General features: G+C 44.7%; 1 protein-coding gene across 2 annotated transcripts in view; it reads right to left on the bottom strand.

The window, feature by feature from the left end:
* LOC115097050 (carboxyl-terminal PDZ ligand of neuronal nitric oxide synthase protein-like) overlaps positions 1–17,158 on the bottom strand; it is a 238,198-nt gene that overhangs the window by 136,637 nt on the left and 84,403 nt on the right. Inside the window, exon 3 of one of the 2 annotated variants that reach the window (XM_029612482.1) lies at positions 943–999. The exons of the other annotated variant lie outside the window; for it this stretch is intronic. Within the exon in view, the coding sequence (XP_029468342.1) occupies positions 943–999 (57 nt within the window). The remainder of the gene's footprint in view (positions 1–942; positions 1,000–17,158) is intronic. 2 annotated transcript variants of the gene reach the window in all.

The following is a 17,158-nucleotide window of genomic DNA, read 5'->3' as shown; positions in this document are numbered from 1 at the left end:
AGGGGTAGGCGGTAAGTTAGCAGGTTAAACGCGTGGCAAAACGGCAGGGTAAAATAGCGATAGTCGGGGCGTGCATTACTGGATGGTAGGGAATAGCTAATTCGCTCGTTTACATGCCGCGTGCGGAAGGGGTTGCCTGGGGATTTTAGGACGCGGTAGGAGTAGGTTAAAGGGGATCGGGGATCGCAGGAAGTGCTAATGCGGCCGGAAAGTGAGTAGAACGCGGGTTAGGAGCGGGGTAAACACGGCCGCACTTTACTGGATAGACCTGATAGCTTGAATCTGCTTGTTGGTTTCATGTAGTGGTTTTTTTAAATACTAAAACAAGGAAATACCCATCCTATATTTACTGTTCCACCCCAACCCATGGTCTTATACATTTCTATCATGTCCTCTCTCAGTCGCCCCTTTTCAAAGTGGAAGAGTCGTAGTCTGCATAGCCTCCTCATAAAGGATGTTCCATTCCCTTTATCATTTTTGCCACTCTCCTCTGCACCTTTTCTAGTTCTGCTATGTCTAAGATGGATTGACCAGAGCTACATGCAATACTCAAAATGCAGTCGCACTATGGCTCAATATAAGGCAATATGTTTTCCATTTTATTCTCCATTCCTAACATTATATTTGCTTTTTGACTGCTATGAATATTTAGAAGATATAAAACTGTAGCCTACCAGTTTAACCTAGATCAGACAGGGGCAGAGATTAATGTGAATCCTGCATGCTGATTGGATGGAGAGATAAAAGTCTTCCAAATGTTGAATTATTTACTGTAACTAACCCTTCCTCCTCTCAAAACTATCAAAAGATTACAGTGGTTTATTAAGGAAATATAATGCTTTCTACTATCTTAACTATGAATGAAGGCTGGAAACTTCCAGTAAACAAACTCATCCAGCAACATTTACAAGTCATTGTTCAATTATCTGTAAAGAAACTAACCTTTGCCTTCTCCACAGTCTTTCCACAAACATGTTCCTTGTAATAGTATATGATCACCTAACACAGGCAAAGATAAAATATTCTTATTGTCTGCGGCTCTTACAATCTGTACATCATGGCATAAGGTTGTTCCCTTCTGTGTACATATCATGCTTTTAATTAATGCAGTGAAGGCTTACATTTGATCAAAGCAATGGATCGACTAAAACATTTTGTAGATTATATAACCTGGAAAAAGCCATTGATTTTTTTTTTTTTTTTATAGTAAATGCAGTTTCTTTCAAATCCACTAGAATACTGTACCCAGAAGAGCTGAACAGAAGCAAGAAACTGAAGGGTGCTGGAAGGAGACATGTAGATGCAGTAAGCCAGATTTTATACATGTTAAATAAAAAAAATAAAAATTTAGCCAAATGTGCATTTAACCACATCCTAACTCTCCCTGCCTCTTTTGCCCAGTGGGAAAATCTTGGGTGCAATTGAGGGAAAAAAAAAAAAAAAGAGGCCTGCAGGAGCCAATTGCTAAGTAATATACAAGCTTTCCAAATAACCCTTTTTACACTGCTTTGATCACCATTTCATTATCAGTGGTGTTCCTGAAAAAAAAAAAAGGCAAGAGTTAAATGCTACACCATGTAGTTCCAGGAAAGGGCTCCCCATGGAGTAATCCACCATTGCTAATAGTCCTGCTGGGAACCAACTTGCCTCACAAATCTGACTCTGGCTTGCTCCTCTCTGTAGGGAATGCTCAATGTAGGAAAAAAGCTGAGAAATATCTTATTGCCATAGTGTTATCTTATTGTCTTCCTGCTCTACTGTCCTATATCTTATAGCAGGAACCTACAGCATACAGGGTTCTGAAAACGGAGGATCTGAGTCCCCTTATACCTTGGAAAGAGAAAGTAGATCTATTAAATGCAGTCAAATCTGCTCAATTATCTACTTACAACACTGTCTAGCTTTATGAAACAGATTTAACACCAAAAGACAGAACTTTTTTTTTTTTTGCAAGGTGGGGGGGGGGGGGGGGGGAGCGGGATTTTCATGGACTTAGAGTTAAAAGATTGCCCTGAACAGACCTGTAATTGATATGAAATAAAATGTAGAAAAAAAAATTGCACAACTGTCCTAGAATACACTGCTCCTAAAGGACTCTAAAGAACTGCAGAAAAAAAAAAAAGACAACCAGCCCATAGAAACTTGAGCTAAAAAGCATTGTGGAACTTCTGCCAATCTCTAAAATGTGGTTCATGTGGAAATTGCCAAGCGATGCCCAAATAGAAATCCAAAAGAAAATGTGCATTTATATAGAACTAATAGGCCCAGCATGGTACAAGACAATTAAAGAACTTACAATTTAAGCCAGAGCTTGGGGAGCTCAGGGAGGCTGAGAGACTCGTTCAAAGTCAAACAGATTGAGATAATGAATGAAATCGAGCGGGAGTGCCAGGAGGTTGGTGGCTCTGTGCAGGCTGCATTGCCAGCCTCCTAGTTATAAAGTTCCATGTATCATTTTATTACATAAACTATGCCGCACAGGAAAACAAAAGCTCTCTCTCCAATGTATTTAATTTTTATTTAAACTGCTAAAGATAGTGGGTGTAGCAATGAACTCTTAAGAAAATAATGTCTGCAGATTTAACCGCAAACTGATGTCAAACAAATGACTACCAATTTAAAAAAAAAAACAAAAAAACAAACTAAAAAACGGAAAAATAAAGTTTGTGTGCTACTGGAAAATTCAAATCGGCCAATTAAATCTGGTACAAAAGATTACAAGTACTTATGATTGGCTGATTTCACTAGCAAGCTGTTAGTCTTTTCCAAACAAAAGGATCTTTTTACTGGGAGGATAAAGCACCTTTTCACTGCTACTTCTTTGTTGGGGAAGCTTGCTATAGTCCACCCACGCTGAATGTCCCGATTGGTTTATGCAGGGTGACCCCCATCCCTTCTTTGGTGCCTTTCTGCATGCGGCATTACAGTACAGCTGCCGGGGACCCCCTGCAGTAAAAGCAAGGATAAAAGCAGGCTTAATGGGGAGCTCTCTCACAGTTAAATCAAGCAGGACTACAGCGCTCTGGTCAGGGCACATTAGGATGTACGCCTGGGTGGGATATACACCGAAGGTCCTATGAACAGAGACATGAGAACCTAAATATTTATACCCCACAAGAAAGAATGGGGGCTGGGGGAAGAGAGGCATTCAGATACCTCAAAAGTGATCAATAGTGCACAGGAAAAAAATAAAAACCTCTTCAAAGAAAGGATGTCTTAGATCAAAAGGTCATGGTATAAGGCACAAGGGGTAAACAAAGGAGCAACATCAGGTAATCCTTCTTCATGGAAGGGATGGTGGAAGCACAGAATAGACTCCCAGGGGAGGGGGCGGAGATAGAAACTCTGATCTAATTCAAGAAAGCCTGAGATAGGCACAGAGGATTTCTGGTTATGAAAGAGAGAAGGGAAAGGCAAATATCAACTGGGTTCTGTGTCACTGCAGCAGGAATGGATTTGGGCAGGCTATAGGGACCTTGAGGTCCTCGTCTGCTGTCACATTCTATGTTTCTGTCTAATTCAGTGCCTGCTCTAAATATGAATGTTATTCCTGAACCATCGCTGGTGACTATTTCAGTACTGTTTTGCCTAACAAATAAAATCCTGCCTCCCCCTTGAGAAGTTGCATGTCAGTGGATTTAAAGTCTAGCAGGGTTGTAGCCTTCACTTCCCCCTGCCTCAGCTCTAACTACCCAGTCCCATCCCACCAGGGATCGTACAGGCTCATTTGCTTTAAGTGGAAAACAAGTGGTCTGTTTTACATGGATTTGGGTGAAGAGGGAAGAATGTGTTCTCTACAATGGATACAAACTAAGAAATTCTTTAAAAAAAAAAAAAAAAAAAAAAAAAAAAACAACTTAAAATGTATAGCTTCACTTCCCAATACACAGAATTTGCTTTGTTTCAAAAGCTGCATCACCTCCACAGACAAACTTAGAAAACACATTCAGATGTTTTCCAAACAGAAAGAACTAAACATAACATAGGGAAGCAAGACGACAGCTCGCTGCTCCTGAGCCCCCCCTTCCCCTGTACACAATATGCTTACAACTTTATGGCTTAACAACGAGGCCGCAGTTTATTAACAAACATAGCCCGAGCCCGCAACTTAATACAATCCACCAAAAACGAAATTCCCCCCCCTTTCCATCCTCCGTTGTGCTCTTCACTTACCACCGCGTCCCAATGGTAAGCCTACTTCGACCCCCCCCCCCCCCCCCCCATAACTTACCCTGCCATGGCACCAGCGAGGGTAAGCGTGCGGCACCCCTCTTGCTCTTTAGGCCTTCCCGTGTAGCAGCCCCAAACTACATGGGCATTCCCCCCCCCCCCCCCTCCAATGTCCATAACAATTGAATACAAAACATTCCAACTTAGGGCTCGGGTTTTCTGCCACAAACAAAGGCAAACCCTTTGCCTTTGTTCCCCCACTAACTAGATTGCTGCTCTAATCCTTCTTCCAGGGCACTATTAAATAAGTCCATTCCGATATCCGAAAGGTGCACCCCGTCACCTAAGAAAAATCCTCCTAACCCCTCCCATGACCAAGCATGGCGAATCCAAAAACCCCCTTGTTGAACCATTTTCCAATTTGTCAATTCAACGTTTTTACCCCGTTACGCCATTAAGGCTCCGCGCAATGCTTGATGCAAATTATAATATCCGACCATCCTACTTTCGTATTAGGCATACCTAGCAGGATTTGGACCAAATCTTTCCGCATAATTGCCACTAATTTGCGGCAGGACATTTTTCCAACGTCATTTCCCCCTAAATGGATGATCAAAAGCCGTGGTGCACCCCAAGCGCGAACCTTCCCCCGGAGGAAAGAAAGCAACTCCCCCCACGTCATGGCCCCTTTGACGAACCATCGCACGGTCCATTGGTTGGTATTCAGGTTTTCGCCATAAGGCCTCTTAGCAGCCCGCCGCAGAGCTCGATGAACATAAGAATGGCCCATGACCCAAGCACATTCTCGAATGAACTCCACCCCGTCAACATCTGCAAGGCAAAGCATGGTATTCGTGAAAAGAAATGGCCCGCAGCTCCCCTCTATCTTATTTGTGCACATATGACCTGAAAACCGCAGACTTCCAACGGCCAAGCCTTTGACTTCTGCTCGCCAACCATCCCAACTCCGCTGCTGTAGTTGCTGCTCCTATCCTAAAAGAATGCGTCTAGTATCTCCCCGCGTCCCACCCTAACCCTTCCACCGCCCATTGTAACATACGAGCGAACTGAAAGATGGTTAGCAGAGAACCATTCTCATGCACTAAAAAGAAACCCCTTGTTGCAGACTGTACATGTACAAAATCCTGCGCACACTGCACTGGAGACACTATCACATCCCGCGCTTGCACCAGTGAAATCCAGCAACCTCTGCCAAATTGATCCATTTTGGATTTGCTAATGCGCAATTTGACTAGATGCTCGTAAACTCAATCGTCGTGCGCCCTCAAACCATGCCCGTCATCCTCTGTCCTAGCAACTAATTCGCTAACACGTAATGCTCCGAAGAATGCAAACGCGAAAGCTACATGGAACAATAGAACCTCATACCGGGACTGGCACACAGTCTCCAATTATTTTGCTAATTTTAATAAGTCCAGGTACCTGATAGGTTTTTGCTGGTCTTCCTTTAGAGCATATCCCCTACCCCAGCACCTCAAGACTCGCCTAACCAGAAAACTATTCATCGGATCCCTCCAACCGCTCAGTTTCTGAAAAAAGGCGAAGCCTGCCAATTGGTATCGAACCGACCCTAACGAGTAACCCGCCCCTTTGGCCCACAAAATAAACTGTACAACCTCTCCCTCGCTTACTTCCCCACCCCGAAGTCTGCAAGAAACGAGCAACTGCTCCTCTGCCTGACAGATAAGCCTTCCACGTCGCCGGTGCCAATGATTGTCGTATCAAGTCCCAGGTGTCGCCCTGCCGAGCTGCCACAGATTCACTGGGAAGACCTCTCCTCGCAAACTCTTTGAGGAGCCTCGGCCCTGAAGACGTCCCTGCATACCTGTTCCAATGCCCGAAGTACCGCTCTCCCTGACTCCTGATGCGCTGCTACTCTGGAGCTCGTCTACCGGCCACCTCGCTTCCGTCCTTCCTGTCTTGGACAGTTCTCGCCTCAAACTCCCGGTCTCTCCATGCCTCTTGACGCGACCGCCCTGGGACAGTCTCCTTCGGTGCCTGCAAGAAATCCTCCTGCCCCGTATGCCCCCTGTCTAATTTCTAATATGCTATTCTCCTGCCTATCATCCCTCGCAGCTCCTGTAGGAATGTCCTGTGCTCTGCTGTGACCCCGTGGCACCTCTCTGACCCACTCCTCACCCTGGAAAAAAGCCTCCCCAGGGGACTCGCTTGTCATCTGAGGCCATCGGGTGGGCCTCGCAGGTCTGCGGGTGATCCGCCTGGATCACCTGCAGAACTGCGAGGCCCACCCGGCCCTTGTCCCATGTAAATGTTTAATGATGTCTGCCACTAGCACGACTAGGATACAGCGCTCCTGCCCCCTTTGGTCCTCTGAGGAGCCCTGAGGGGGGGGGTGTCGCTGCCCTGTACCGGGTACCCTGCCCGATGGCCCGCTACCCCTGTCGACCCGGCTCTGCAGTATCCCTGGCTGAGTGCTTGCCCTTAGGTCTCTCCTCCCTATGCCTGCAGCTTGTGCCCTTCTCTCCAGCAGCACTACTTACGAGCTGCTCCTGTCTGTCCAATAAGGGCATGGCCCGCGCCCTAACACCCGGTCTCCGCCCCCTGCTCCTCCAATCCTTGGCACTCTTGCGCTTTGGGAGCCACAGCAGGGGGCCTGGGCTTCGCCACGCGTGGGCCGCACCGCGCTTTTTTGGGCCTGGTTTGCCCTGCAGGGAGGCCCCATCGACTCCCTCCAGCATCGGGTCACCCGGCCAGGCAGCTGCCTCGGTGGACGCTGGAAAATTTGTCACTGTACCTGACGCACACTCCGCCTCCAGTCCCGGGCCAGAAGAAGCCGCCTCCCCGGAAGAGGAGGCGGACAAGGAACATGTCGCCGCTAGCAGGATCAGAGGCGCCTGGTAATCTTCCGGTTCGGACCCGCTCTCGGAGTCGGAGGAGGGGCACCGGCCACAGAAACATGCGAGGCCGGGTCTGGGGAAACTTACCGGGTCCCGGCTGGGAGGCAGGTCAGGACCCGTGACCGCGGCCTCACTACCAGCAGCCTGACGCGATCAGGTCAACTGCATCCCGGAGGCGCCCACCGATTGCCTGGCCCTCACTCTCCTCATGATGCCACTCACGGCACAATGCTCTCGCGGAAAAAAAGAGCAAAAAACCGGCTGGCAAAAGCAGTTAGGAATGACAACCAAGCAAAAAGCAGAATTCTGCCGCTTGCTTCGTTGTTGATGCCCAACTGCCAACGTTCCCCCTCTGCAGCCTGTTATCAGTACCCAGCAGCCAATGGCAATGCAGCAATTCAAAATTGTTGCCATTGCCAATGCCTGCCTCCGCCTCCCCCGCTCGCCCACCCCCACCCTGCCCCTTGTGGCCATGTTACCTACAGCAGCACCAGATAAGCTCACACTGCTTACTATAATGTAGAATTAGATATCAATGTACATTTTGCCCATTCATGTGTCTAGATTTTCATAGATAAGCATATCCTAGACATCAGATGTTAGCCACACTTCAAATGTCATCGAAATAAAAGTGACGCCGCAAGTGTACTTCAAGAGCTTCCCCACTGCCAAACTCCTGCTCCACATTGCACTGCAGATGCCTCCCCCAACCAGATGGCCCAGATAGAGTATGGCCTCATCAACTGAGCTCTGGTAACAATTTTATACATGTGAGAGCTGGTCATGTTTGTCCTCTTCATGACACAAAATGGTTTATCAGGCACAGACATGGTAATATTCAACCCCTGAATGTCAAATATTTATATGTCTGATCTCCAGACCAAGCTAAATGCTTTGTCTAACAGCTGTTTGCTTTCTTGACTCACGCGAAGCTAACAGGCAATTACATGGAAGGCAAACCTTTAAAAAAACAAACACGCAAACTTCCCCTCCCCGCACTTTTACAGTCAAAATTAGTCTGTGCATCCAGTTGGGTTACAAAACAAAAAAAACTTTCTTCAGAAAAAGGTGAAATGTGGAGATTACTTACCTGATAATCTCGTTTTCCTTAGTGTAGACAGATGGACTCAGAACAAGTGGGTATAGTGTCCTCGTGCTAGCAGTTGGAGACTGATCTGATGTCAGCACGGGTACATATACCCCAACAGGAAGTGAAGCACTTCAGTAATCTTCCTTGCAAAAGCTGTTATGGATATATGTGTACTGACGATCAATGAAATAGTGAAAACAGGATTCCCCTGACCGATTGATAGCAGCTGGAGACCGCCAGCATTCCCAACCGGAAGGCGTCGACACCTGGCAGTGTGGACGCACTCATGTAAGAAGTGATAAGGCTTACCTTGAATCTGTGAAACCAATGTATACTGGCAGCTGGGCGGGATTCTGAGTCCATCTGTCTACACTAAGGAAAACGAGATTATCAGGTAAGTAATCTCCACATTTCCTGTCGTGTAGCCAGATGGACTCAGAACAAGTGGGATGTACAAAAGCTTTACTCCCAGACTGGGCGGGAGGCTGCCTGAGGACCGTGTAAGACTGCCCTCGCAAATGCTGTGTCCTCCCTGGCCTGGACATCCAGACGGTAAAACCTGGAGAAGGTAAGGAGGGAGGACCATGTCGCCGCTTTACATATTTCTGCAGGCGACAGCATCCTAGATTCTGCCCAAGAGGCCGCCTGCGCTCTGGTAGAATGAGCCGTGACTTGTAGAGGCGGTGACTTCCCGGCCTCTACGTAGGCCGCTCTGATGACTTCTTTAATCCAGCAGGCGATGGTGGGCCGTGAGGCCGCTTCTCCTTGTTTCTTCCTGCTGTGTTGGGAAAGAATCGCCTCATGGTTCGATATGGCTCAATCCCCGAGGGAAGCTCCCCCTCCTCGGAGGGTTCGGATTCGTCCTCTGAAACATCAGGGTCCGCCTGAACCGGACTGCCCGAAGGCAGGTGTTCTTGCCCACGATAAGGGCGCGAAGGTCCAGGGGCAGGATCAGCTGGAGCAGCAACAGCAGCAGCAGGGCCTGGACGGGAAGCTGATTGCATCTGTACAAAGGCATGGATCCCCTTAAAGAGATCCACCCAGGAAATGGAAGCAGTCTCAAGTCGTCGGGGTACCAAGTCCCCCGGGATCCCAGGTTGTTCGAGACTGCCCACTAGATCCGGGGTGGCCCCTGGGGAACTGTCGACAAACCTCAGTTGAGACTGGTCCTGGCCCGAGGCTCCCACTGCCTCCTCACATTGGGCACAAAGTGAGTCTGGCTCCTAGCTGTGCGTGGCTCTGACCTGGCATGCTGAGCAGAGGCCGAGAGCTTTCACGCCGGAATCAGAAGGCGCCGCCGCCGGAGACGCCGGGGCATTCGAATGTTCCATTGCGCGCTGAAGAATATGCGCTCAATACAATAAGCGCTCAATACAATATATGCTCAACAATATGCGTCAGTAATATACGGTAAATGATATACAATATACGCTCAATAAGAAGCGTTCAATACAATACAGGCGCCTATCATGGGCGCTCAATACCTTAACAAGGCCGACAAAATGGCGACCTCCGCGGCGTGCCGCATACAGGCAACGCCGCCGTTCCTCGTACCTCGGAGACCAAAAGTAAAAGATGTACGCCTTACCTGATCCTCTGCGCTTCCCGGCTGAAACCCGGGCGGTCTCCGGCTGCGGGGGGAGAGGGGAAATACCTTCACCGCCGCGCTTGAGGAATGCACCCGCTGCCTCTAAGTCCACGCCGGGACCAAGGCACCTCTCAGCCCGACCCAAGCCCTTCTTGCTCGGGGGCTAGGTCCCTGCCGCGATTCGGCCACCCGACAGAGGCCTAAACCTCCGAGGGATCATGGAAATCACCCCGGGAAACTCAACTGGGGGAGGGACCCGAGGGTATCACCGCAGGAGTGCAGGGCTCGATGTTCCTGTACAAATTTAGTAAGTAGAAAGTAGAAAATAGAAAGTAGATTGGAAACACACTCAGCGAGCATGCAGGCTCTCCAAACTGCTTTGGAGACGGAAATTACTGAAGTGCTTCACTTCCTGTGGGGGTATATGTACCCGTGCTGACGTCAGATCCGTCTCCAACTGCTAGCACGAGCACACTATACCCATTCGTTCTGAGTCCATCTGGCTACATGACAGGAAATATTTATTTTCAGAACTGTTTATTTTGGTTGGGGAAACACCAAAACAAGCATTTGCCAGGATATGGAACTAAAGATTCTTAAAAGATTTTTAAAACAGAAAAGTTACATGCAGATTATGTGTGTTTTCTTCTGCTCTGCTATCTGATTTATAAATTAGTCCGTGATTGCCAGTATGCAAATATGCAAATGTATTTTCATATACCACAAGTGACAGTTCATTCAGCCTCAACATTACAACTGCTTGCTGTTGGTTTTGCCCCCCCATAATCAGGTTGGGAAGAGGGCGAACAAGGCAGCAAGCATCAGTTCTAGGCAAAAAGTAGTTGTCATGAGGTTGGTTGTGTAGCATAGCAGTGAAAGCACAGAGCTCTCAAATCAAGTCCTTTGGTTCAAATCATATCTTCATCACTCTCAATATAGGAAGTTGCTGCCAACTGCAAAACACCCATTCCCCAGGTATACAATGGAAGAAATAAATCCAAATGGCTAAGGGTCAAAATACATAGATGTCCATATTTGGAAGCATTTAGCCAGATAATTCACTAGTTATCTGGCTAAATTAATATTTGACAAACCAATAAATATCCAACAATACACCAAAACAGCGAACTGCTATTAATCAAACAACAATCAAGAGCAAAAGCTCTGTCGCTGGACAATTGAATAAATTTTTTTAAAAATGTAATATTGTTTTTCTAGTGTTTTTAATTGAAATAAATACCTACACTCTCCAATGGAAAAAATTTTTTTTGTGTTTATGTGATTTATAAAAATATATAATGGAGTCAGAGAAAGGTTTCATACTAGTGTAGGTGCCCTGCACCTCTGTAAGGTGAACATATAATCATCAACCTTCCTCCTCCTCCTCGATAGATTTATAATATAATTTTTTTTAAAAGAATTTTTTGTGTGTCTGCTTGTGTTATCCCTGAAAACACCTACAGGATTCTTCCGTGGCAATCTAATTTTTAAATGCAATGCTGCAAACTAGTTACTCAGTACTACTCAACGAGAATGCTAATAAAGGGTGTAAAAACAGACTTCCCCGTTTTTGGTTGGTGTGTCCATGTTCCTCTATATTATCCCAACATGTTTCAGACGAAAGTGCCTTTCCTCAGGGGGTTCGATATTTCCAAAACCAACTTCACGGAATCTGCAACCCTCTTCTCAACGATTTCTCCTGAGTGATCTTCCTCTCCGGGCGATCCAGAGAGGAAGATCACTCAGGAGAAATCGTTGAGAAGAGGGTTGCAGATTCCGTGAAGTTGGTTTTGGAAATATCGAACCCCCTGAGAAACATAGAAACATAGAAATGACGGCAGAAGAAGACCAAATGGCCCATCCAGTCTGCCTAGCAAGCTTCCCTCATTTCTTCTCCCATACTTATCTGTTTCTCTTAGCTCTTGGTTCTAATTCCCTTCCACCCCCGCCATTAATGTAGAGTTCGGCGGGTTGGACGCGTGTTTTCGGCCCCTTACTGAATAAGGGGTAAGGGAAAACACGCATCCAATGGCGGGTTATCGGCCCACCAGTGAGGAATTAGGTAAGTTGTAGTGTTGTTTCCTTCCTAGATATTGTGGGCTGGGCTACGCCCAGTCAGGCTCCCATTGCCTGTAGGTAAAACCCTCCCTGTTGACCCAGCTGTCTTTAAGTGCTAGCCAGCAGAGAGTTCTCAGCTAGTACGATGTCTCCTGATCTTCCATTACTGAGTCTGAACAAGGATGCGGAAAGGCACTTTCGTCTGAAACATGTTGGGATAATATAGAGGAACATGGACACACCAACCAAAAACGGGGAAGTCTGTTTTTACACCCTTTATTAGCATTCTCGTTGAGTAGTACTGAGTAACTAGTTTGCAGCATTGCATTTAAAAATTAGATTGCCACGGAAGAATCCTGTAGGTGTTTTCAGGGATAACACAAGCAGACACATAAAAAATTCTTTTTAAAAAAATTATATTATAAATCTATCGAGGAGGAGGAGGAAGGTTGATGATTATATGTTCACCTTACAGAGGTGCAGGGCACCTACACTAGTATGAAACCTTTCTCTGACTCCATTATATATTTTTATAAATCACATAAACACAAAAAAAAATTTTTCCATTGGAGAGTGTAGGTATTTATTTCAATTAAAAACACTAGAAAAACATAAATTAATATTTGGGCACATATTCATCAAAATTTTAGCTGGAGATCTTATTAGCCGCATAACTTAGGGACATTTTAAGGAGGCGTTACATGAGCTGGGTAAGTTACCTGGCTAACTCTAGTTGCACCAATGGGCTTTCCTAAAGTTAACTTTATCCAGCTATCTGTCTTAAAAAAACAAAAACTATCCACCACCAAAGAACGAGCACTCTCTACAGCAGGCCCGGCCATTTGGAATAACATGCCCACTGACCTCAGGCTAGAACCCTGCCCTCTAACCTTTCGGAAAAAACTTAAGACCTGGCTTTTCCTCCAAGCCTTCCCTTAACTCTCAAAACCTTTAATACCCGACCAGACCAGACCCTCCACCTTCCCGACTAGGTGCCTCGACTAGCTTAAACGTTATAATTTATGCATTTGTTTAATTTATTCAGATACTCTGTCCTTTACCTTAGGCTACCCTAGCCACACCAAGTTCTACCTCCTTGTTATATGTAACTTCCGCTTCTTGTTAAATGGTTGATCAATGTTATCCCCCTGTTATATGTAAACTGATCAGATGTGAATTTTTTCATGAAGGTCGGTATAGAAAAGTGTTAAATAAATAAAAAACAATGCTTGAAAATGTTGCTCTCTCAACAAGCCTTCGTGGTACCAAACTCCTAATGGAAAAGATACATTGGCCTTGCATGAATAAAATAGAAAATATCTCCAAGTGCAGATTTTTTTCTTCAAGTGGTTCTGTTTTCTATAAGCTCAACGTCTTAAAGCTCAAACCCCTACTCCATACTCATGACCTCAAAACAGTCATCCAAGCCACCCTAGTTTCCAAACTGGACTACTGCAACTCACTGTACCTAGGCCTCCCCTACTCCTATCAAACCCCTTCAAATTTACAGAACGCCACCACCAGAATAATCATGAACGCACGCAAATCAGACCACATAACCCTCCTCCTAAAAGACCTCCCACTGGCTCCCCATCCCATCACGCATCCTATTCAAGACCCTCACCATCATACACAAATCCATCCACAAAAGCAACTCCTCCTGGCTCAGCGAACCCTTCAGATTAACACACTCCTCCCACCCAACCAGAACAAACCATAAAGGTACACTACACATCCCACCCCTCAAAAAAGCCCGCCTCACATCAACAGGGGACCGTGCCCTATCAATAGCAGGCACCACTCACTGGAATGCTCTACCGACAAACCTCCGCCTCGAGTCCTGCCCATACCAATTCAGGAAAATGCTGAAAACTTGGCTTTTCCACCAGGCATTTCCTGACTGGTTCCTTTTAACCACTGCCACCTTCACCTCTTCACCTTGCAATTAACCCTCACCGCCCTAAGCACTATGTTAATATGTTAATATGTAAATATCTTTAACCCTTTAGTTAAAATTTTTCAGGCTCACATATAGAGCCTTCTTCTAGCTGCAGCACCTTTGTTGCAACTTAACTCTTGTTGCTCCCCTTTCCCCCTCCCTGTTTTTTGTATTTTCCACCTTTTTGTTCAGATGTAAACAGATATATGCCCTCTAATGTCGGTATAAAAAAAGCTGTTAAATAAATAAATGTTCAATCTTGTAACACTAGTCGTAGAAAAAGATGGAAATATTTTTGTAATTTGAAAAAATGCTCCACTGAAATAATTTTATAGCATTTGTTGTTTCATTGTCTATTTTTTTTATTTTTATTTTTAATTTTTTAATTTTTAATTTTTAACTTATATTATGAATGTTTACTGTTTTTGTAATCTGAAGACAATAAAACTGCTTAATTATTATTGTGAAAGTGAACTGCATCAGCAAGCCAGTCGGCATCGGACCAAGAATTTTTATGGTGAGCGCCCGGTCTTCTCAATCATTTGCAGTCACTTGTATAGCTACATTTCTTCATTGTGTTTAAGCAAATAAAGTTTTAAACTGATGCAAACACTTCTAAAAGACGACGGTGAATATCAATGAATGTCTTTGAGAACGGCTCAACTGCGGCCGAAGTTTCGCTGTAAGAACAGCTTCATCAGGAGCCAAGTTTAAACAATTTTTCACAGGTTCCGTCTCTGAAAGAACAGCTGATGTTGCGTCTTCATGAAAAAGTGTTTAAATATAAGGACCGCAAGGTCTCTTTACTGCACTTCTGTATCCATAACTTCAATATTATCACTAAATGAAAAGACAAAAGAATATAAGACTAAAGAGTTTCTCTTATACTTATCTTAACACGGAGCAGGTAATCGTATCCTTACTCTGGACGCACTGGTCTCACCCTTGATTTCAAAATGGACAGAACGCTATCACTGATTTCTTCACCACTGTTATAGGGCCACTTAGCCCTTACGTAACCAATGAAAACTCAATGATGTCATTACGTGCTGAATCGAAATTCACAAAGAGTCTGACGTCATTGTGGACTGAGTTTAAAGAAACACCTGTAAGTCTGAACTTGCATTTAACCCTTTGGGCTGTAAAGTGTCCAAACGGTGTATCCAGCGTTGTTCTGACTGGAGACGGCGATCATAATCACCTCCTTGCCAAGACGGGCTTATTGATTCCAAAACACAAACCCGTAGTTGATCAAACGTATGTGTAGAATCAAGACAATGACTCACCATTGGTGCAGTTATTCGAGCATGTGTTAAACAGGAGCGATGCTCTATCAGACGTGTTTTTAAAGGTCGTTTTGTCTTGCCCACGTAGACCTTTTCACAAGGGCATTGGACCATATATATGACTCCCGAAGAATTACAGGTAGTAATGGATCTAAGCGTCAACGTAAAATGAATTGAAGCAAGGTGTAGAACAGTAACATTCATCATAATATGGCATACCGAGCATTGTCCGCAAGCGCGATGCGAACCCTCCTCAGTAATTGACGACCGCGGGGAAGAGTCTGTATAGACCAATTGATCCTTTAAATTGGCTCCGCGAGTGTAGGTGCATAAAGGCATCTGTGTAAATGCTTCATGACAACGTAAAATATGCCAATTTTCCAAAATTATGTTTTTAACTGTGGAAGACAATTACCTTCTTATGTTCGGGACTCCCAGCAAATGATTTCGCTACTGGAACACATTCTCTTCAATGTCTTCCACAGTTAAAAACATAATTTTGGAAAATTGGCATATTTTACGTTGTCATGAAGCATTTACACAGATGCCTTTATGCACCTACACTCGCGGAGCCAATTTAAAGGATCAATTGGTCTATACAGACTCTTCCCCGCGGTCGTCAATTACTGAGGAGGGTTCGCATCGCGCTTGCGGACAATGCTCGGTATGCCATATTATGATGAATGTTACTGTTCTACACCTTGCTTCAATTCATTTTACGTTGACTCTTAGATCCATTACTACCTGTAATTCTTCGGGAGTCATATATATGGTCCAATGCCCTTGTGAAAAGGTCTACGTGGGCAAGACAAAACGACCTTTAAAAACACGTCTGATAGAGCATCGCTCCTGTTTAACACATGCTCGAATAACTGCACCAATGGTGAGTCATTGTCTTGATTCTACACATACGTTTGATCAACTACGGGTTTGTGTTTTGGAATCAATAAGCCCGTCTTGGCGAGGAGGTGATTATGATCGCCGTCTCCAGTCAGAACAACGCTGGATACACCGTTTGGACACTTTACAGCCCAAAGGGTTAAATGCAAGTTCAGACTTACAGGTGTTTCTTTAAACTCAGTCCACAATGACGTCAGACTCTTTGTGAATTTCGATTCAGCACGTAATGACATCATTGAGTTTTCATTGGTTACGTAAGGGCTAAGTGGCCCTATAACAGTGGTGAAGAAATCAGTGATAGCGTTCTGTCCATTTTGAAATCAAGGGTGAGACCAGTGCGTCCAGAGTAAGGATACGATTACCTGCTCCGTGTTAAGATAAGTATAAGAGAAACTCTTTAGTCTTATATTCTTTTGTCTTTTCATTTAGTGATAATATTGAAGTTATGGATACAGAAGTGCAGTAAAGAGACCTTGCGGTCCTTATATTTAAACACTTTTTCATGAAGACGCAACATCAGCTGTTCTTTCAGAGATGGAACCTGTGAAAAATTGTGTTTAAACTTGGCTCCTGATGAAGCTGTTCTTACAGCGAAACTTCGGCCGCAGTTGAGCCGTTCTCAAAGACATTCATTGATATTCACCGTCGTCTTTTAGAAGTGTTTGCATCAGTTTAAAACTTTATTTGCTTAAACACAATGAAGAAATGTAGCTATACAAGTGACTGCAAATGATTGAGAAGACCGGGCGCTCACCATAAAAATTCTTGGTCCGACGCCGACTGGCTTGCTGATGCAGTTCACTTTCACAATAATAATTAAGCAGTTTTATTGTCTTCAGATTACAAAAACAGTAAACATTCATAATATAAGTTAAAAATAAAAAATTAAAAATAAAAATAAAAAATAGACAATGAAACAACAAATGCTATAAAATTTCAGTGGAGCATTTTTTCAAATTACAAAAATATTTCCATCTTTTTCTACGACTAGCGTATTTTTTGACGGAATTCTTGAGCTCTTTTTTTATGAGTTCAATCTTGTAACACACCACAATTACGGGAGTGTACGGCAAACAAAGAAATATTCTATAATGTGGTTGCACTATTGAATGTACCTCCAAAGTTAGCCAGATAAATTTATCCGGCTAACCTTGCCATCTGGACAATGACTGAATTTGTTCTCCGAAGAGCCAAAGTATACCAGTTAACAGATTAGATTTGCTGGAATGCTTAGCCACAGGTTCCTGG

This window comes from Rhinatrema bivittatum, chromosome 8, assembly GCF_901001135.1.
Source record: "Rhinatrema bivittatum chromosome 8, aRhiBiv1.1, whole genome shotgun sequence".
Taxonomy (NCBI): domain Eukaryota; kingdom Metazoa; phylum Chordata; class Amphibia; order Gymnophiona; family Rhinatrematidae; genus Rhinatrema; species Rhinatrema bivittatum.
This window is presented reverse-complemented; position numbering and strand designations above follow the sequence as displayed.